The following is a 23,230-nucleotide window of genomic DNA, read 5'->3' as shown; positions in this document are numbered from 1 at the left end:
CAACACATGATCTAGTATATTGGATCACTTCAGTGATTTTGTTTCTGTTTATACTCGTTTATATTAAGAGATCTCTTCTTGCCCTTTCCAACGCTGTTTTCGTTTTTAAAATGTGATTCTTTGTTTAGGGGAGACACACGTTTTTTAATATTAGATGTCCGGGAAGTTAATATGGATCCCTCCCCGGATCTCCGTTCAGTCTAAAGGTTACCATGGTTACAAGCAAGAGATGTAAAAATCATGATTTGCTTACACTAAAAACTAATAATAATAAAAAAAAATTGGGATCCTCGGGGGCAAGATATTACTAACATGAGCTAAACTCATATAGGTATCTAGGGTGGTTGTTGCTACTTGAAATATTTTCTTCTAAGCAACATCTATATATCTATATAACCCCCATAGCATATGGCAGGGGAACGCAAACTTTTTAAGCTGCGCCACCCTTCCAGCCCCCCCCCCCCTCTCCCCTGGTCTTGCGTCCCCTCTCCTACCTTCCAGATGCACTAAATGACGCTCCGGGGTCCAGCGACGTCACGTCACATGACCCCGCGGCGTCATTTGATGCCGCGTTGGCATGGAGACACGTCTGATTTCAGGTAAGTTTCCTTGTTGCAGGGGCCTCACGCGATCCCCCGGCATATAATTAAATGCCTGGGGGAAGAGCGCGGGACCTCTGCAACTGCCCGCGCCCCGCCCCCCCAGCAAAATCTCCTGTCCCCCCCTCCCCCCCCCCCCCCAGTTTGTTCACTGCTGGCATATGATATACAGATTAATACAAGTATCAAGAGTGGGTGCAAGTGTCACAATATGTAAATGTATACATATGGAAATTTAGTCCTTTATCTGCAACAATGTGTGTGTTAAATACAAATTCTTTAGTCCCCTCTCGTGCACCCACTAGAAAAAGTCCAAATAAATCAACTGTTGGGTGTTGCTGGTGGTTTGATAAAGGTCCTTCCACCTAATTAAAATTGTCAGAAAAGAAACCTTGTGCACACACCTCCCATAGTCTATATTCCGTTTATTTAATAGAAGTATAAACGTTGTAAGGCTATTTAATATAATATATAATTTTGGCTTTGCCTTACAACATTTATACTTGTACAGTTTTAGATAAAACTTAATACACTGAGAGGTGTGTGTGCTGTATTTCTTTATATAATTGTATGTATGTGCAGCCCAGTGGGTCCCATATGTCATCTTGCAATCCTGTTCTAGATGTAATGAGGTTTTTTTTTTTGTACATCTCGTAGCCCCTTTTTTGCTTCCCAAAGCTTGATCAAATGCTGTTAAATCGTTTCTGAAACACCGATTAAAACTGGGGTGGTGCAATTGAAATTGAACAACGCGTGTTGTCAAATTCTGTAAGGTGGAAAACAATTAAAACATAGGATGGAAACATTGATCCAAAGGTGCAGTCATTTGGACTGTGTTAAGTTAATGGCTTCCATGTTTTGCATTCCTGCTCAAATAGTTTTACATCAACATTTCTTTAGAATTGAAACTTGTTGGATTGTTTGACAGATGACACTGCCTTTAAAAGGTCAGTCCCAAGTAGCAGCAAAACAAAAAATAGAACAATGTAACGTGTATTTGTCTTCCTTTAAAGATTGTGAACTTAAAGCCCTTTAAAGAGGCAGTTCAAGAGGCACTTGACAAATATATATATATATATATATATATAATATATATTTTGTTTTAATATATGTAGCCTTTGATTACCTTTATTGAAAATGAATTGCCTAAGCTGTCGATTGCTGATCGATTATGGGAGAACAAATCAAAGATCCTGCTTCCCAGGGTTCACTAAATGGCGGCCTCTCCATTTCAATCCATCCTTCAGTCAGTGTAACTCAGCAGCTACAATGTATCCTTATATTACTACGGTAACATCTATTGTTACAGTTTACAGCTCAAACGGCTGGGAACATTGGCAACAAATGATCACAAACAGGAAAGTGTTGCAAAGATCTTGCACTGCTGGGGAATTGTGCTGAAACCTGCTACAGAAATCAAAGAATGCTCAGTACTGTATATTAAAAATGCCATTAAAAGTTGAATTTTAAAAAAGGCAACAAGTTATCTAATACAACAGAACTGATTAAAAAAAATAATAATAATAATGTAAAAACACACCAAGGATATTTTTTTTTTTTGGATTACTCCTTCAAAGCAGCAATCTGTACCCTCTTCCCAGAAGCCAATATGAGTTTATCATAATGTTACCTCCTGAGCAGGTCCTGCTCCATTTCACTGTATTTATTTTGTGTTAAAATCATTGTTTTCCTAATCTCTACTTTGAGGTTACCCAAGTACCCACACAGTCTGTGCAAAGCTCTGGGAAAACATCGACGTTTGACCTCCCGGACACTTAACATTTTAACTACTGTACTATGTCTCCTGGAAAAAGCGTCAGATTAAAAAAGTATAACTCCCCCGAAAGGGCAAGAGGAGATATTTTGACGTAAATATTAACAAAACACGTAACGGCAAAAAAAAAATAAGTGATCAGCGCTGAGTTCGAAGTGAAACTTTTAATTTTTTGTGTTCTCTCAAAACTGATGTTACTCTTCCTATCATCAGGTCTTGTGAAATTTCTTCTTCTCCCATATTTGTATCTGTTTGTGAAGCAGTTACAATGCCAACATTATACAAAACATGAGACTATTGACGTATGTACATACATGTATAGATCTACAGAAAGTAGCTCTAGTAGAATGCATCCACTAAGGAATGAATGAAGTTAAGTATAGAAATATATATATATAAAGTGCAAAATGAATATGTGCCTAATAACAATTATAAATGTTAATGAAAATGAAGTATAATACAACCTTAAATGAAATGAGGAGTGCAAGAAAGAAACGTGAATCAAGCCAAGTGTTCAGCGTCCTGGAAATATCCTTGTGAAGTGAAAAGTCCCGAAAGGTGAAAAAAAATGTTGATTGCAGTGAGCGTTCTGCAGCTTTTGGCAGGGACGAGCCGCATCCAGAGGATATCTATAAAAACAAAAAGAATCCAAAAATAAAAGTGCCTCGAGGTAGGCACACTCACAAGGGAAGCGGGTATTTGCACATTTTAGAGAGAGAATCTCGGTGAAGGATTGGTCGGAAGGTACGTGTTCTCCGCAACGAGCAACGGACGCAACTTGCGGCTGTGTATAGCCGCACCGATCCCGTTGTATTGTATACACCAGGACAGGTGCGGCTGTACAGTTGGTCCTTGCTTATCCAACGGAATGCGTCCCACAAACCGCCATCGGTTTGCGGGTCCATGTTAATCTGCGGTGGTGAGCGACAGACGAGCGGTTCTGGCGTCGGATAATTCGTCCAGCGGACTGCACTATGTGGCATCGGATAATGCGTTTGGAAAGCGGAATGTCTGTTACGGAGGATCACCTGTACACAGGACTTTGCGTTCGTCGCATGGACGTGAGTGGCGTCTGTTGCTCATTGCGGAGAAGACAGTATCTTCCAACCAATCCTGCAGTGAGGCTATTTTTATATCCATTACATTTTATCCTGATTTGCCCTATGTGGTACGCACTTTTTCTCTTTGTTTTTATATAATATATCTAGATCTGTGTATCTCTATCCTATAGTGTACGCAGGTCTTTACAGAATTACAGTAGGGGAAAAATAAATGCAAACAATGGGGATAAGAACAGCATGTAAATTACAAAATAAGGCAAGCGAAGAGTTTACAATCTAAGTGGTACATTTAAAACAACAAATATTCTTATGAATGAGATTAAGTAAAGCCTGTAAAAGCATTTAGTTGCTATTGAGCTCTTAACTGTAAAAACAAATGTATGTGCTAATCAACTACATTTTTTTTCTATGATCTCCTTTGCTGCCGAGGCAGTTTTCACTGTGCGTGGCCAGCGGAATGTTTAGGTTTTTGCAATAACCTTTTCACACACTGATTTGTGTCAGCTTTGTAGTGTGTTCTAGTAACCCATGCACTGTTTTTTTCAGAACATGTTACACACTTGGAACCAAAACCAAACAAGTGCATATTGGGTTGTAACCTCTACAGCAGCGGTGTGCAAACTGGGAGGTGCGATATTTGTCTGGGGGGGGGGGGGGGCGGTTGCAGAGGTCCTGCACTCTTCCCCCAGACATTTAAATTAAATGCCCGGGGATTGCGTGAGGCCTTTGCAACAAGAAAACTTACTGGGATTCAGACGTTGTGACGCGTCTCCATGACAATGCGGGGTCATAGGCGTCAAATGATACCGCGGGGTCTCGCAACCTGATGTCATGTGACCCCGGAGCATCATCTGACGCGGCTGCAGGTAGGAGGGGCGGGGGTGCGAATCCGGAGCAGGCCAAACTGGGGCGCAGCAGGAAAAGTTTGTGCTCCCCTGTTATACAGTCTCGCTAAGATGCATACAAAAGTAGGATTTTTTTTTTTCTTGGAAAGCATTATGTATTTATGAAATAGAACTATCGACATTTTGCCTGAATGCATCATATACATTATATGCATTTATTTAAAAAAAAGGGAGGTTAAAATGGAGCTGTCTCTAGAGCCCAGTGCAGTCTAAAGCTTACCCTGGTAACCTCAAACTACAGATTAAGAATCATGTTTTATATAAAGGGCAGGTCATGCTCAGGAGGCAAGATAGCTTGAGTTACAGCAGGAACCCCCCTCCCCGGTCCCTTCCCCAGAAGCTAGTCTTTGTTGATACTAGACAACACTGCCTCTTTTTAAATATGGGTCCATTCACTACTCTTGAACTCAAACTCTAAATCATTATTGTGATACAGCTTGAGTTGATGAAAATTTGGGTTAGAGCAATGTTAGTGGAAACTGATTTAATTATACATACCTGTAAAAGTGGCACAGGTGCCAAGAAAAATAATTCTGAAATGTGTAGCGGATTCGGTAGTGCCCTGATAAATTAAGAGAATAGGAAAAAACGGTTTGTGGGCTTTAAAGAGTTGGAAGAAATGTTTGGTTCCTCTATTACAGAGGTCTCAAACTCAGTCCTTAAGGGCACCAACAGGCCAGCTTTTATGGTTATCCCTGCTTCAGCACAGGTGGCTCAGTCTTTGACTGAGCCACCTGTGCTGAAGCAGGGATATCCATAAAAGCTGGCCTTTTTGGCCGTTGAGGAATGTAGGTAACCGGTGCATCAGACATGAAAGTCCCTTTAAATATATAAGATCTCCACTAGGGCCACTCCAATATAAACTGTATATAATATAGGTTCCCTAATAGGGATGGGGGACTAGTACCTAGTGCTCCCTGGCACATATACACAGCACATAGATTGTGCCATACAGTGTAGAAAAAGGGCATGGAGACCCACAGGAATAACTCACTGTTTGCTTCCACATTCCATAGTGTGGTCCAAGGGTGGTAATTCAGCGGCGTGCCGTCCACCAAGCGAGGTAGCAGGATACAGGTGAAAGAGGCAGTGCACTGCCTAAAAATCAGGAGGAGGCCCACGGCTGCATAAAAACGACTTTATTCCATAAGTGGATCAAACATAACCCCCAAGAGCAACCGAACCTAACACACCTGGTGTGTTACCTGCTGTTGCTCTTGGGGGTCATGTTTGATCCACTTGTGGAATAAAGTCGTTTTTATGCAGCCGTGAGCCGCCTTCTGCTTTTTAGGCAGTGCACTGCCTCTTTCACCTGTGCCCTTGAGGTTGAGGACTGAGTTTGAGACCCCTGCTCTATTACTTTCTTGCCAAAGGATCCAGTTCTCCATTGCGCGGCTAGTAGCTAAATTAAATAGAAGGAAATATGTCATATGTCATATGTTCTATGATCTAATAGAAATGAGCGATTGAACCCTGTATGTAGTATGTGTTTCCCAGTACTACTAGCCATTTGAATCACGAGAAATACCAGTGACAAAAAAGGCTTTTAACATGGAGCTGGGTTGCTGCATTTTTTAAAATCCTTTTCTCTGTTTGCAGCTATAAATTTGCTCATTCTGCATTGCATCCCTTGTGTTTTATAAATGAGCGCTTATGGAATAAATAATTTTTATTACTTCTATGCAGTCTAATGCACAGGCGTGCAGAATATTTGAGCGGTTTCTGCTCCGTTTATTGGCTTAGTTTAGTAACATATGCCCAGTTTAAAGAAAGTCTTAACTTTCTTAGCAAGCGGGAATTCAGAACTAGATACATGACAAGTTTATCTACCAAACAGTCATTGGTATAATTTGTTCTTTTCAAGCCATACACATTTTTTTTTTGTACGAATTGCATTTGCTGTTCCATTTGCATTCTGGTCACATACTTTATTGTGAAATCCTCCAGTAGTTTTACATTTTGGAGAATTATTACTGTTAAAAATGCTCTCTGGTTGGAAGACTTTGAGAGAGACAGCTTGGCAGGGGATGCAACGCTGCTTTTGGCTATTGTGCATATTGTGCTGGTTGCGAGGTACAGAAGGAATTAGAAAAGCTTTAATTGTAGCAACATTGTTGTGGTGTTTTCCTAAATGTATACGTGTTCACATGTCTAATTAAAAAGAATATATATCTCCAAATCATGCAATACATTTTTGGCACTTGCATGTGTTGTGAAGGTTTGCTTGATATATAGATTTATGGAAGGTTTGTTCATGTTATGGTTATAACCATTGGATAAATAGGGTATCCTACATATTGGTCTCTCTTATTAGCGTTATTCTGACAAGGTTGTGAACATTGAGATAATATTTTACAAATAAAGATGCCAGAACAGGGAATGAGATGTTAATTTTGTCATGACTTTCCTACAAAGTGTGTTGCATACTGTACGCGCGCATGTATGTTTCATTGCATTCGCCACTTCCTTTTCAGCGTTTGTGTTCTGTGGAGGTTGTGTAAATAGAAACTTATAGAAACTGTGAGCGCTTTGTTGGTTTTTGGCTTCAACAACAAAGTTAAAATAAAGTCACAATTGTCTTTCCGTTATAATTGGTTCTTCTTAATGAGCCTGACAAATATGTTTTTATAATGGTAACAATATTTGCTAATTACAACTGGAAGACACTCAAGCTTTGCAAGTAATAGAAGAAATGCAGTACAGCTAGGTGACTTTGCCAAGGAGGGCATAATAGGGCTGTTCATATATGTATATCATTTGTGACGTTCTGTAATTAATGCATGTTTATGTACATGGCATGGAGAGAACTTTATTGGCATACATTCAGCTTTTATTTAGGACTAGCTGAGAGACCCGGTGTTGCCCGGGATGTAATTTTTTTGGGGGGGGGGGGGGGGGGGGGCGGTTTGACTTTGGGTCGGTGAGTGGGTGACTGGGTCGGTGGGTGGGTGACTTTGGGTCGGTGGGTGGGTGACTTTGGGTCGGTGGGTGGGTGACTGGGTCGGTGGGTGGGTGACTTTGGGTCGGTTTGACTTTGGGTCGGTGGGTGGGTGACTTTGGGTCGGTGGGTGGGTGACTTTGGGTCGGTGGGTGGGTGACTGGGTCGGTGGGTGGGTGACTTTGGGTCGGTTTGACTTTGGGTCGGTGGGTGGGTGACTTTGGGTCGGTGGGTGACTTTGGGTCGGTGGTTGGGTGGGTGAGTTGGGTCGGTGGGTGGGTGAGTTGGGTCGGTGGGTGGGTGAGTTGGGTCGGGGGGTGGATGACTTTGGGTAGGTGGGTGGGTGACTTTGGGTCGGTGGGTGGGTGACTTTGGGTGGGTGGGTGACTCTGGGTGGGTGGGTGACTAGACTCTTGACTCTGGGTGGGTGGGTGGGTGACTCTGGGTGGGTGGGTGACTCTGGGTGGGTGGGTGGGTGACTCTGGGTCGGTGGGTGGGTCGGTGACTGGGTGACTTTTTCAGGGTCGGTGACTGGGTGGGTCAGTGAGTGGGTAGGTGGGGTCGGTGAGTGGGTGGGTGGGGTCAGTGACTGGGTGGGTGGTTTTGGGTGAGACTGGGTGGGTGAGTGTGAGACTGAATGGGTGGGTGAGTGTGAGACTGAATGGGTGGGTGAGTGTGAGACTGAATGGGTGGGTGAGTGTGAGACTGAATGGGTGGGTGAGTGTGAGACTGAATGGGTGGGTGAGTGTGAGACTGAATGGGTGGGTGAGTGTGAGACTGAGTGGGTGGGCGAGTGTGAGACTGAGTGGGTGGGCGAGTGTGAGACTGAGTGGGTGGGCGAGTGTGAGACTGAGTGGGTGGGCGAGTGTGAGACTGAATGGGTGGGCGAGTGTGAGACTGAATGGGTGGGCGAGTGTGAGACTGAATGGGTGGGCGAGTGTGAGACTGAATGGGTGGGCGAGTGTGAGACTGAATGGGTGGGCGAGTGTGAGACTGAATGGGTGGGCGAGTGTGAGACTGAATGGGTGGGCGAGTGTGAGACTGAATGGGTGGGCGAGTGTGAGACTGAATGGGTGGGCGAGTGTGAGACTGAATGGGTGGGCGAGTGTGAGACTGAATGGGTGGGCGAGTGTGAGACTGAATGGGTGGGCGAGTGTGAGACTGAATGGGTGGGCGAGTGTGAGACTGAATGGGTGGGCGAGTGTGAGACTGAATGGGTGGGCGAGTGTGAGACTGAATGGGTGGGCGAGTGTGAGACTGAATGGGTGGGCGAGTGTGAGACTGAATGGGTGGGCGAGTGTGAGACTGAATGGGTGGGCGAGTGTGAGACTGAATGGGTGGGCGAGTGTGAGACTGAATGGGTGGGCGAGTGTGAGACTGAATGGGTGGGCGAGTGTGAGACTGAATGGGTGGGCGAGTGTGAGACTGAATGGGTGGGCGAGTGGGAGACTGAATGGGTGGGCGAGTGGGAGACTGAATGGGTGGGCGAGTGGGAGACTGAATGGGTGGGCGAGTGGGAGACTGAATGGGTGGGCGAGTGGGAGACTGAATGGGTGGGCGAGTGGGAGACTGAATGGGTGGGCGAGTGGGAGACTGAATGGGTGGGCGAGTGGGAGACTGAATGGGTGGGCGAGTGGGAGACTGAATGGGTGGGCGAGTGGGAGACTGAATGGGTGGGCGAGTGGGAGACTGAATGGGTGGGCGAGTGGGAGACTGAATGGGCGGGCGAGTGGGAGACTGAATGGGCGGGCGAGTGGGAGACTGAATGGGCGGGCGAGTGGGAGACTGAATGGGCGGGCGAGTGGGAGACTGAATGGGCGGGCGAGTGGGAGACTGAATGGGCGGGCGAGTGGGAGACTGAATGGGCGGGCGAGTGGGAGACTGAATGGGCGGGCGAGTGGGAGACTGAATGGGCGGGCGAGTGGGAGACTGAATGGGCGGGCGAGTGGGAGACTGAATGGGCGGGCGAGTGGGAGACTGAATGGGCGGGCGAGTGGGAAACTGAATGGGCGGGCGAGTGGGAGACTGAATGGGCGGGCGAGTGGGAGACTGAATGGGCGGGCGAGTGGGAGACTGAATGGGCGGGCGAGTGGGAGACTGAATGGGCGGGCGAGTGGGAGCCTGAATGGGTGGGCGAGTGGGAGCCTGAATGGGTGGGCGAGTGGGAGCCTGAATGGGTGGGCGAGTGGGAGACTGAATGGGTGGGCGAGTGGGAGACTGAATGGGTGGGCGAGTGGGAGACTGAATGGGTGGGCGAGTGGGAGACTGAATGGGTGGGCGAGTGGGAGACTGAATGGGTGGGCGAGTGGGAGACTGAATGGGTGGGCGAGTGGGAGACTGAATGGGTGGGCGAGTGGGAGACTGAATGGGTGGGCGAGTGGGAGACTGAATGGGTGGGCGAGTGGGAGACTGAATGGGTGGGCGAGTGGGAGACTGAATGGGTGGGCGAGTGGGAGACTGAATGGGTGGGCGAGTGGGAGACTGAATGGGTGGGCGAGTGGGAGACTGAATGGGTGGGCGAGTGGGAGACTGAATGGGTGGGCGAGTGGGAGACTGAATGGGTGGGCGAGTGGGAGACTGAATGGGTGGGCGAGTGGGAGACTGAATGGGTGGGCGAGTGGGAGACTGAATGGGTGGGCGAGTGGGAGACTGAATGGGTGGGCGAGTGGGAGACTGAATGGGTGGGCGAGTGGGAGACTGAATGGGTGGGCGAGTGGGAGACTGAATGGGTGGGCGAGTGGGAGACTGAATGGGTGGGCGAGTGGGAGACTGAATGGGTGGGCGAGTGGGAGACTGAATGGGTGGGCGAGTGGGAGACTGAATGGGTGGGCGAGTGGGAGACTGAATGGGTGGGCGAGTGGGAGACTGAATGGGTGGGCGAGTGGGAGACTGAATGGGTGGGCGAGTGGGAGACTGAATGGGTGGGCGAGTGGGAGACTGAATGGGTGGGCGAGTGGGTGACTGAATGGGTGGGCGAGTGGGTGACTGAATGAGTGGGTGACTGAATGAGTGGGTGACTGAATGAGTGGGTGACTGAATGGGTGGGAGACTGAATGGGTGGGAGACTGAATGGGTGGGAGACTGAATGGGTGGGAGACTGAATGGGTGGGAGACTGAATGGGTGGGAGACTGAATGGGTGGGAGACTGAATGGGTGGGAGACTGAATGGGTGGGAGACTGAATGGGTGGGAGACTGAATGGGTGGGAGACTGAATGGGTGGGAGACTGAATGGGTGGGAGACTGAATGGGTGGGAGACTGAATGGGTGGGAGACTGAATGGGTGGGAGACTGAATGGGTGGGAGACTGAGTGGGTGGGTGGGTGAGTGGGTGGGTGGGTGAGTGGGTGACTGACTGGGTGGGTGAGTGGGTGACTGACTGGGTGGGTGAGTGGGTGACTGACTGGGTGGGTGAGTGGGTGACTGACTGGGTGGGTGAGTGGGTGACTGACTGGGTGGGTGAGTGGGTGACTGACTGGGTGGGTGAGTGGGTGACTGACTGGGTGGGTGAGTGGGTGACTGACTGGGTGGGTGAGTGGGTGACTGACTGACTGGGTGACTGACTGACTGGGTGGGTGACTGACTGACTGGGTGGGTGACTGACTGACTGGGTGGGTGACTGACTGACTGGGTGGGTGACTGACTGACTGGGTGGGTGACTGACTGACTGGGTGGGTGACTGACTGACTGGGTGGGTGACTGACTGACTGGGTGGGTGACTGACTGACTGGGTGGGTGACTGACTGGGTGGGTGACTGACTGGGTGGGTGGGTGACTGACTGGGTGGGTGGGTGACTGACTGGGTGGGTGGGTGACTGACTGGGTGGGTGGGTGACTGACTGACTGGGTGGGTGACTGACTGACTGACTGGGTGGGTGACTGACTGACTGGGTGGGTGACTGACTGACTGACTGACTGGGTGGGTGACTGACTGGGTGGGTGGGTGACTGACTGGGTGGGTGGGTGACTGACTGACTGGGTGGGTGACTGACTGACTGACTGACTGGGTGGGTGGGTGACTGGGTGGGTGGGTGACTGACTGGGTGGGTGGGTGACTGACTGACTGGGTGGGTGACTGACTGACTGACTGACTGGGTGGGTGACTGACTGACTGACTGGGTGGGTGACTGACTGACTGGGTGGGTGACTGACTGACTGGGTGGGTGACTGACTGACTGACTGGGTGACTGACTGGGTGACTGGGTGACTGGGTGACTGACTGACTGACTGACTGACTGGGTGACTGACTGACTGACTGACTGACTGACTGACTGACTGACTGGGTGACTGACTGACTGACTGGGTGGGTGACTGACTGACTGGGTGGGTGACTGACTGACTGGGTGGGTGACTGACTGACTGACTGGGTGGGTGACTGACTGACTGGGTGGGTGACTGACTGACTGGGTGGGTGACTGACTGACTGACTGGGTGGGTGACTGACTGACTGGGTGGGTGACTGGGTGGGTGACTGACTGACTGGGTGGGTGACTGACTGACTGGGTGGGTGACTGGGTGACTGACTGACTGGGTGACTGACTGACTGGGTGACTGACTGGGTGGGTGACTGACTGACAGACTGACTGGGTGGGTGACTGACTGACTGACTGGGTGGGTGACTGACTGACTGGGTGGGTGACTGACTGACTGGGTGGGTGACTGACTGACTGACTGACTGGGTGACTGACTGACTGGGTGACTGACTGACTGGGTGACTGACTGACTGGGTGACTGACTGACTGGGTGACTGACTGACTGACTGACTGGGTGGGTGGGTGACTGGGTGGGTGGGTGACTGTGTGGGTGGGTGACTGACTGGGTGGGTGACTGGGTGACTGACTGACTGGGTGGGTGACTGACTGGGTGGGTGACTGACTGGGTGGGTGACTGACTGGGTGACTGACTGGGTGACTGACTGGGTGGGTGACTGACTGGGTGGGTGACTGGGTGGGTGACTGACTGGGTGGGTGACTGACTGGGTGGGTGACTGACTGGGTGGGTGACTGACTGACTGGGTGGGTGACTGACTGACTGGGTGGGTGACTGACTGACTGGGTGGGTGACTGACTGACTGGGTGGGTGGGTGACTGACTGACTGGGTGGGTGGGTGACTGACTGGGTGGGTGGGTGACTGACTGACTGGGTGGGTGACTGACTGACTGGGTGGGTGACTGACTGACTGGGTGACTGACTGACTGGGTGGGTGACTGACTGACTGACTGACTGACTGGGTGGGTGACTGACTGACTGACTGGGTGGGTGACTGACTGACTGACTGGGTGGGTGACTGACTGACTGGGTGGGTGACTGACTGACTGGGTGGGTGACTGACTGACTGGGTGGGTGACTGACTGACTGGGTGGGTGACTGACTGACTGGGTGGGTGACTGACTGACTGGGTGGGTGACTGACTGACTGGGTGGGTGACTGACTGACTGGGTGACTGACTGACTGACTGGGTGACTGACTGACTGACTGACTGACTGGGTGACTGACTGACTGACTGACTGACTGGGTGACTGACTGACTGACTGACTGGGTGACTGACTGACTGACTGACTGACTGACTGGGTGACTGACTGACTGACTGGGTGACTGACTGACTGACTGGGTGACTGACTGACTGACTGGGTGACTGACTGACTGACTGACTGACTGGGTGACTGACTGACTGACTGGGTGACTGACTGGGTGACTAACTGGGTGACTGACTGACTGACTGACTGGGTGGGTTGGTGACTGGGTGGGTGGGTGGATGACTGACTGGGTGGGTGGGTGACTGACTGACTGGGTGACTGACTGACTGACTGACTGGGTGACTGACTGGGTGACTGACTGACTGACTGACTGGGTGACTGACTGGGTGACTGACTGACTGGGTGACTGACTGACTGAGTGACTGACTGACTGGGTGGGTGACTGACTGACTGGGTGGGTGACTGACTGACTGACTGGGTGGGTGACTGACTGACTGACTGGGTGGGTGACTGACTGGGTGGGTGACTGGGTGACTGACTGACTGGGTGACTGACTGACTGGGTGGGTGACTGACTGACTGGGTGGGTGACTGACTGACTGACTGACTGGGTGGGTGACTGACTGACTGGGTGGGTGACTGACTGACTGGGTGGGTGACTGACTGACTGACTGGGTGGGTGACTGACTGACTGACTGACTGACTGACTGACTGGGTGACTGACTGACTGGGTGGGTGACTGACTGACTGGGTGGGTGACTGACTGACTGGGTGACTGACTGACTGGGTGACTGACTGACTGGGTGACTGACTGACTGGGTGACTGACTGACTGACTGACTGGGTGGGTGGGTGACTGGGTGGGTGGGTGACTGGGTGGGTGGGTGACTGACTGGGTGGGTGACTGGGTGACTGACTGACTGGGTGGGTGACTGACTGGGTGGGTGACTGACTGGGTGGGTGACTGACTGGGTGGGTGACTGACTGGGTGGGTGACTGACTGGGTGACTGACTGACTGGGTGGGTGACTGACTGACTGGGTGGGTGACTGACTGACTGGGTGGGTGACTGACTGACTGGGTGGGTGACTGACTGACTGGGTGGGTGACTGACTGACTGGGTGGGTGACTGACTGACTGGGTGGGTGACTGACTGACTGGGTGGGTGACTGACTGACTGGGTGGGTGACTGACTGACTGGGTGGGTGACTGACTGACTGGGTGGGTGACTGACTGACTGGGTGGGTGACTGACTGACTGGGTGGGTGACTGACTGACTGGGTGGGTGACTGACTGACTGGGTGGGTGACTGACTGACTGGGTGACTGACTGACTGACTGGGTGACTGACTGACTGACTGGGTGACTGACTGACTGACTGACTGGGTGACTGACTGACTGACTGACTGACTGGGTGACTGACTGACTGACTGGGTGACTGACTGACTGGGTGACTGACTGACTGACTGACTGACTGACTGGGTGACTGACTGACTGACTGACTGACTGACTGGGTGACTGACTGACTGACTGACTGACTGACTGGGTGGGTTGGTGACTGACTGGGTGGGTGGGTGGATGACTGACTGGGTGGGTGGGTGACTGACTGACTGGGTGACTGACTGACTGACTGACTGACTGGGTGACTGACTGACTGGGTGACTGACTGGGTGACTGACTGACTGGGTGACTGACTGAGTGACTGACTGACTGGGTGGGTGACTGACTGACTGGGTGGGTGACTGACTGACTGGGTGGGTGACTGACTGACTGGGTGGGTGACTGACTGACTGACTGGGTGGGTGACTGACTGGGTGGGTGACTGACTGGGTGGGTGGGTGACTGACTGACTGGGTGGGTGACTGACTGACTGGGTGGGTGACTGACTGGGTGGGTGATTGACTGGGTGGGTGACTGACTGACTGGGTGGGTGACTGACTGACTGGGTGGGTGACTGACTGACTGGGTGGGTGACTGACTGACTGGGTGGGTGACTGACTGACTGGGTGGGTGGGTGACTGACTGACTGGGTGGGTGGGTGACTGACTGACTGGGTGGGTGGGTGACTGACTGACTGGGTGGGTGGGTGACTGACTGACTGGGTGGGTGGGTGGGTGGGTGACTGACTGGGTGACTGACTGGGTGACTGACTGACTGGGTGACTGACTGGGTGACTGACTGACTGACTGACTGACTGACTGACTGGGTGACTGACTGACTGACTGGGTGACTGACTGACTGACTGACTGACTGACTGGGTGACTGACTGACTGACTGACTGGGTGACTGACTGACTGACTGGGTGACTGACTGACTGGGTGACTGACTGACTGACTGGGTGACTGACTGACTGACTGGGTGACTGACTGACTGGGTGACTGACTGACTGGGTGACTGACTGACTGGGTGACTGACTGACTGGGTGACTGACTGACTGGGTGACTGACTGACTGGGTGACTGACTGACTGGGTGACTGACTGACTGGGTGACTGACTGACTGGGTGACTGACTGACTGACTGACTGACTGGGTGACTGACTGACTGACTGACTGACTGACTGGGTGACTGACTGACTGGGTGGGTGACTGACTGACTGGGTGGGTGGGTGACTGACTGACTGGGTGGGTGACTGACTGACTGGGTGGGTGACTGACTGACTGACTGGGTGACTGACTGACTGACTGGGTGGGTGACTGACTGACTGACTGACTGGGTGGGTGACTGACTGACTGACTGACTGGGTGGGTGACTGACTGGGTGACTGACTGACTGACTGGGTGACTGACTGGGTGGGTGACTGACTGGGTGGGTGACTGACTGACTGACTGACTGGGTGGGTGACTGACTGACTGGGTGGGTGACTGACTGACTGGGTGGGTGACTGACTGACTGGGTGGGTGACTGACTGACTGGGTGGGTGACTGACTGGGTGGGTGACTGACTGACTGGGTGGGTGACTGACTGACTGGGTGGGTGACTGACTGACTGGGTGGGTGACTGACTGACTGGGTGGGTGACTGACTGACTGGGTGGGTGACTGGGTGGGTGACTGACTGACTGGGTGGGTGACTGACTGACTGGGTGGGTGACTGACTGACTGGGTGGGTGACTGACTGACTGGGTGGGTGACTGACTGACTGGGTGGGTGACTGACTGACTGGGTGGGTGACTGACTGACTGGGTGGGTGACTGACTGACTGGGTGGGTGACTGACTGACTGGGTGGGTGACTGACTGGGTGGGTGACTGACTGACTGGGTGGGTGACTGACTGACTGACTGGGTGGGTGACTGACTGACTGACTGGGTGGGTGACTGACTGACTGACTGACTGGGTGGGTGACTGACTGACTGACTGGGTGGGTGACTGACTGACTGACTGACTGGGTGGGTGACTGACTGACTGGGTGGGTGACTGACTGGGTGGGTGACTGACTGACTGGGTGGGTGACTGACTGACTGGGTGGGTGACTGACTGACTGGGTGACTGACTGGGTGACTGACTGACTGACTGGGTGACTGACTGGGTGACTGACTGACTGGGTGACTGACTGACTGACTGGGTGACTGACTGGGTGACTGACTGACTGACTGGGTGACTGACTGACTGACTGACTGGGTGACTGACTGGGTGACTGACTGACTGGGTGACTGACTGACTGACTGACTGACTGACTGGGTGACTGACTGACTGGGTGACTGACTGACTGGGTGACTGACTGACTGGGTGACTGACTGACTGACTGGGTGACTGACTGACTGGGTGACTGACTGACTGGGTGACTGACTGACTGGGTGACTGACTGACTGGGTGACTGACTGACTGGGTGACTGACTGACTGGGTGACTGACTGACTGGGTGACTGACTGACTGGGTGACTGACTGACTGGGTGACTGACTGACTGGGTGACTGACTGACTGGGTGACTGACTGACTGGGTGACTGACTGACTGGGTGACTGACTGACTGGGTGACTGACTGACTGGGTGGGTGACTGACTGACTGACTGGGTGGGTGACTGACTGACTGACTGGGTGACTGACTGACTGACTGGGTGACTGACTGACTGACTGACTGACTGGGTGACTGGGTGACTGACTGACTGGGTGGGTGACTGACTGACTGACTGGGTGGGTGACTGACTGACTGACTGGGTGGGTGACTGACTGACTGACTGGGTGGGTGACTGACTGACTGACTGGGTGGGTGACTGACTGACTGACTGACTGGGTGACTGACTGACTGACTGACTGGGTGGGTGACTGACTGACTGGGTGGGTGACTGACTGACTGGGTGGGTGACTGGGTGGGTGGGTCACTGACGGGGTGGGTGACTGACTGACTGACTGGGTGGGTGACTGACTGACTGACTGGGTGGGTGACTGGGTGGGTGACTGACTGACTGACTGACTGGGTGGGTGACTGACTGGGTGGGTGACTGACTGACTGGGTGGGTGACTGACTGACTGGGTGGGTGACTGACTGACTGACTGGGTGGGTGACTGACTGACTGACTGGGTGGGTGACTGACTGACTGGGTGGGTGACTGACTGACTGGGTGGGTGACTGACTGACTGGGTGGGTGACTGACTGACTGGGTGGGTGACTGACTGACTGGGTGGGTGACTGACTGACTGGGTGGGTGACTGGGTCGGTGGGTGACTGGGTGGGTGGGTGACTGACTGGGTGGGTGGGTGACTGACTGGGTGGGTGGGTGACTGACTGGGTGGGTGACTGGGTGGGTGACTGACTGACTGGGTGGGTGACTGACTGGGTGGGTGACTGACTGACTGGGTGGGTGACTGACTGACTGGGTGGGTGACTGACTGGGTGGGTGACTGACTGGGTGGGTGACTGACTGACTGACTGGGTGGGTGACTGACTGACTGGGTGGGTGACTGACTGGGTGGGTGACTGACTGACTGACTGGGTGGGTGACTGACTGACTGACTGGGTGGGTGACTGACTGACTGGGTGGGTGACTGACTGACTGACTGGGTGGGTGACTGACTGACTGACTGGGTGGGTGACTGACTGACTGACTGGGTGGGTGACTGACTGACTGGGTGGGTGACTGACTGACTGGGTGGGTGACTGACTGACTGGGTGGGTGACTGACTGACTGACTGGGTGGGTGACTGACTGACTGACTGGGTGGGTGACTGACTGACTGACTGGGTGGGTGACTGACTGGGTGGGTGACTGACTGGGTGGGTGACTGACTGACTGGGTGGGTGACTGACTGGGTGGGTGGGTGACTGACTGACTGGGTGGGTGACTGACTGACTGGGTGGGTGACTGACTGACTGACTGGGTGGGTGACTGACTGACTGACTGGGTGGGTGACTGACTGACTGACTGGGTGGGTGACTGACTGACTGACTGGGTGGGTGACTGACTGACTGACTGGGTGGGTGACTGACTGACTGACTGGGTGGGTGACTGACTGACTGACTGGGTGGGTGACTGACTGACTGGGTGGGTGACTGACTGACTGGGTGGGTGACTGACTGACTGGGTGGGTGACTGACTGACTGGGTGGGTGACTGACTGACTGGGTGGGTGACTGACTGACTGGGTGGGTGACTGACTGACTGGGTGGGTGACTGACTGACTGGGTGGGTGACTGACTGACTGGGTGGGTGACTGACTGACTGACTGGGTGACTGACTGACTGGGTGACTGACTGACTGACTGGGTGGGTGACTGACTGACTGGGTGGGTGACTGACTGACTGGGTGGGTGACTGACTGACTGGGTGGGTGACTGACTGACTGGGTGGGTGACTGACTGACTGGGTGGGTGACTGACTGACTGGGTGGGTGACTGACTGACTGACTGGGTGGGTGACTGACTGACTGACTGGGTGGGTGACTGACTGACTGACTGGGTGGGTGACTGACTGACTGACTGGGTGGGTGACTGACTGACTGACTGGGTGGGTGACTGACTGACTGACTGAATGGGTGACTGACTGATTGACTGAATGGGTGACTGACTGATTGACTGAATGGGTGACTGACTGATTGACTGAATGGGTGACTGACTGATTGACTGAATGGGTGACTGACTGATTGACTGAATGGGTGACTGACTGATTGACTGAATGGGTGACTGACTGATTGACTGAATGGGTGACTGACTGATTGACTGAATGGGTGACTGACTGAATGGGTGGTTGACTGAGTGACTGGGTGGGTGACTGAGTGACTGGGTGGGTGACTGAGTTGACTGGGTGGGTGGGTGACTGAGTTGACTGGGTGGGTGACTGAGTTGACTGGGTGACTGGGTGGGTGACTATATTGACTTTGACTTGACTGAGTGAGTGGGTGGGTGACTTAGTGAGTTTTTGGGTGACTAAGTGGGTGGGTGGGTTACTGAGTGGGTGAGTGACTGGGTGGGTGACTGGGTGAAAGTGACTGGGTGGGTGTGTGGGTGACTGGGTGACAGTGCGTGGGTGGGAGACGGTGGGTGACTTACCTTGCCCCGTGGCATTTGGCTGGGGCAGGAGGTGAGTTCGGGAAGCTGGGGGGGGGGGGGGCAAGAGTGGCAGGAGACCCGCGCCGCGCTTCCCCTCTACGGTAGCGGCGCACGTGAGGGGGAGAGCAGGAGGGCCGCGCCGCGAGGGGGGAGGAGCCTGGAGCTTGCTGCTGAGCAGGAGGGCCGCGGCGCACGGTGAGGGTGATGGTGCGGCTGGGGATGTTGCGGAGCGTGGGGATTTGGGTGAGGTGGGGGGTGGTGGTCCAACTGACGGGGGAGAGTGAGGGTGTTGTGTGAGGGTGTTGTGTGAGGGTGTTGTGTGAGGGTGTTGTGTGAGGGGGTGTGGGTGTGTGTGTGGGTGTGTGTGTGGGTGTGTGTGGGTGTGTGTGGGTGTGTGTGGGTGTGTGTGGGTGTGTGTGGGTGTGTGTGGGTGTGTGTGTGTGTGTGTGTGTGTGTGTGTGTGTGTGTGTGTGTGTGTTTTTTTGCCCGTCACTCTGCCTCAGGCCAATGAGAGGTGCGGGGGCGGGCAGGCCAAGGGACCAATGAGATTGCCGCTAGGGACGCAGACATACAGTGCTTTCAGAAATATATAGTAGATGGTTACCTTTAAGTACAGTACATATAAGGTATTTACAAATTTATTTATTTGCGTCGGAGATGTTATACCCACTTTAAAAAGAACTTTGGGTCCCAAAGTGGGTACTTCTGTGGTCCATTGTACCAGAAATGTTACGTGTGTTAATAGAAACTAGAGCATTTTGAAAAGGAATGGGAACTAAAAGAGAATGTTACACAGAGTAATGCTGAAGCCACTGGGGGCGGGATGAGTATTGGATGGAGCCATGGACGATGTGATGTAGAATGGGGAGAGATGGGGCTGGCCAGTGTAATTTGTAGGTTCACAAGTACAGAGTAATCCCGTACCAGTGGAGCTGGCTACATTCCAAACTCCTTGTGCTGTACTGTTAGCCCCTAATTGGTTCTGTTGCCTAAAAAAAAAAACTAGCGGCGTGTGCTTTGAGGTCTATATTGACTATATTGAGGTCTATATTGTACTTTGCTACAGTATGTTATGCAGTCTTAACATGTACTATAACTAGGCAAACTCTATTGTGATAAGGATAGCCTCTGATTGGGGAAGTGTCAAACCAGTGTTTCCTCTATACCAGCGGCGGCTCCCCCTGCTAGAAAATATGTTCCACAAACCCCCAATTCATTTTATTGCCTACTCAGACTATTGCAAACCAAACGGTGACCGATCCCAGGCACTATAGTGACCTGAGCTTGTGGGTGTAATACACTCTTAATAAGGCCCCTCAGTGTGTGTAGACAACATTGGTGGGTATAGCTGTCGCTCACTGCGGGAGATTCCAAAGTCACACCCCACAATGCCTTACTGCGGTTGTGTTTGCAAAGCGCGGTACAAAACAGTCTCTTTGGAGGCTCATGCTGTAAATGACCGCTAAATTAAGGTGCCGTTTGGGGTCTGATTAAGTGTGCAGTCCCACACGGTCTCAGGAACCCACTGTACTGCCTGGGAGCAGCTATTACATATTGTTGGGGGGCAAACCCCTTGTTCGGAATCACTACTCTACCCTCCTGCCACCCTGTCCTCCTCATAGCCAACAAAGGTAAGAGATGCTTTGCCTGTGCTGACTCCTGTTGAACAGTGAAATCACACCAAGGGTACTAACCAGAAGGAATCAAACACATCACAAGTCTGAGCTCACCATATTAACAAACTATAAAATGTTCTATAAAATAGCTGTTGCATTTTAATAAGAAAAGGCATCAATCACCTAAATTTAACCCCTTAAAGATGTCACTGCCATTAGTATCCTTTAATCCTAGAAGGGGCTACCCCTTTAAAGGAAAGTAGTCTAATACTTTTCTGTTTTGTTTTATCTTTTCAGAGGACGCAGCAGCGGAAAAGGACCACCTCAATCCGTAAGTAATTCCATGTGCATTCAACGATATAGGTGATTATTAAACTTTCTGTCAATGTGTTGTACATATTGGCCACTTCACCTTCAAATTAGACCTGCATTGCATTGCTGCACCTGAGAAGCTCATTGTTAGCTAGGAGTTAGCCGAATGTTTTGAGGAGAACAATGTGTGGCCTGTCCTGGCTTAAGAACACTTGATTACCTTTTTAAAGACCAATTTTGCATCTTGGCTAACCTTTGCAGCCCCAATTATCAAGATTTATTGGTGAAGTACAGTGCGCGTGCTCTGCAAGGTAACGCATCTCCCACACAATTGAAAGCGTCATTTGTACAGCAAGATACATTTAATAAGGCTTTATATTTAGGACTGCTCTTAAGGTGTTTGCGGTTTCTATAATACCCGACGTCCTATTAAAGGTTTTTATAGTATTTATGGAAAAGGATATTTTAAATTTTAATTGGGCATGAAATGGTATTAAAAGGGCGGATACATACTGTAAGTCTTGTGCAACTAGTGTTGATGCTGCTCTGTTTGGTGATATGGATGAGTAACCGCTCTGAGAAAAACATAAATATAGCTGTCTTTGGTAATGGAGTTTTTTTGCATACATTGTCCTCCATAATAGAATATCACTTGGGAATCCTTGTATTAATTAATTTGCCAATCATATTTTACAGTTATCTTGTGGTGTATTCATTTATTTATAAAAATGTTTTACCAGGAAGTAATACATTTAGTTCCCTTTCGGTTTCAGTATGTCCTGGGCACAGACTTATGATGACAACGTTACATTAAGTGAGCAGGGTATACATTATATACAACACATTGCACGCGCAGTTAGAGATAATACTGTATTTGTTATAGGCGTATATTACAGTTACAGACCAGATTAAAATGTGAGACGGCTTTAGTTCTGAAAGAACTTAGACTGGTGGAGGCTGTGCGTCTCCGATAGACTGTTTCAGTTGTGAGTTGTGCGGTAAGAGGAGGAGCTTTGAACATTGACTTGAAACTTTCAGGAGCTACAAAAATACACCGACATAAATCAGCAATACTACTTGCCAACTTTTTTATATTTATGTAAAGCATGTGACAAAGTATATTTCTACATTCTTACCTTAGCCGGCAATCGTTTGGTGCTCCTGTTATAAATCTGTAAAAATCCTGATTGTGTGCCTAACATTATGGCCGCCTTTCAGTTTCATTCAGTCGGTGTAAGGCCTGTATATACATACACACACACTATACACACTATACACACTATACACACTATACACACTATACACACTATACACACTATACACACTATACACACTATACACACTATACACACTATACACACTATACACACTATACACACTATACACACTATACACACTATACACACTATACACACTATACACACATACACATACATACACACACTATTCACATATACACACACATACACACACATACACATACACACACATACACACACGTACACACACACTATACACATACACACATACTATACACATACACACATACACACACTATATACACACACTATACACACTCACTATACGCACAGATGCACAGATATACGTACACTACACGCACAGATATACGTGCACTGCACGCACAGATATGCGCGCACTGCACGCACAGATATGCGCGCACTGCACGCACAGATATGCGCGCACTGCGCGCACAGATATGCGCGCACTGCGCGCACAGATATACGCGCACTGCGCGCACAGATATACGCGCACTGCGCGCACAGATATACGCGCACTGCGCGCACAGATATACGCGCACTGCGCGCACAGATATACGCGCACTGCGCGCACAGATATACGCACGCGCGCGCACAGATATATACGCACGCGCGCGCACAGATATATACGCACGCGCGCGCACAGATATATACGCACGCGCGCGCACATATACGCACGCGCGCGCGCTATACACACATATACACACACATATACGCACGCGCGCACTATACACGCGCTATACACACACATATACGCACGCGCGCGCTATACACACACATATACGCACGCGCGCGCT

The 23,230-nt window shown here is 51.0% G+C and overlaps 1 protein-coding gene across 9 annotated transcripts in view; it reads left to right on the top strand.

Moving 5' to 3' along the window:
* The window catches only part of ATXN2 (ataxin 2), a 78,929-nt gene that overhangs the window by 4,765 nt on the left and 50,934 nt on the right, over window positions 1–23,230 (top strand). For all 9 annotated transcript variants that reach the window (XM_075568168.1, XM_075568166.1, XM_075568167.1 and 6 more), the window contains exon 2: window positions 21,142–21,175. In XM_075568168.1, coding sequence (XP_075424283.1) covers window positions 21,142–21,175 — 34 coding nt within the window. The remainder of the gene's footprint in view (window positions 1–21,141; window positions 21,176–23,230) is intronic.

Source organism: Ascaphus truei, chromosome 13, assembly GCF_040206685.1.
Source record: "Ascaphus truei isolate aAscTru1 chromosome 13, aAscTru1.hap1, whole genome shotgun sequence".
Classification (NCBI taxonomy): domain Eukaryota; kingdom Metazoa; phylum Chordata; class Amphibia; order Anura; family Ascaphidae; genus Ascaphus; species Ascaphus truei.
The sequence above is the reverse complement of the archived record's forward strand: the minus strand, read 5'-3'. Positions and strand labels throughout refer to the sequence as shown.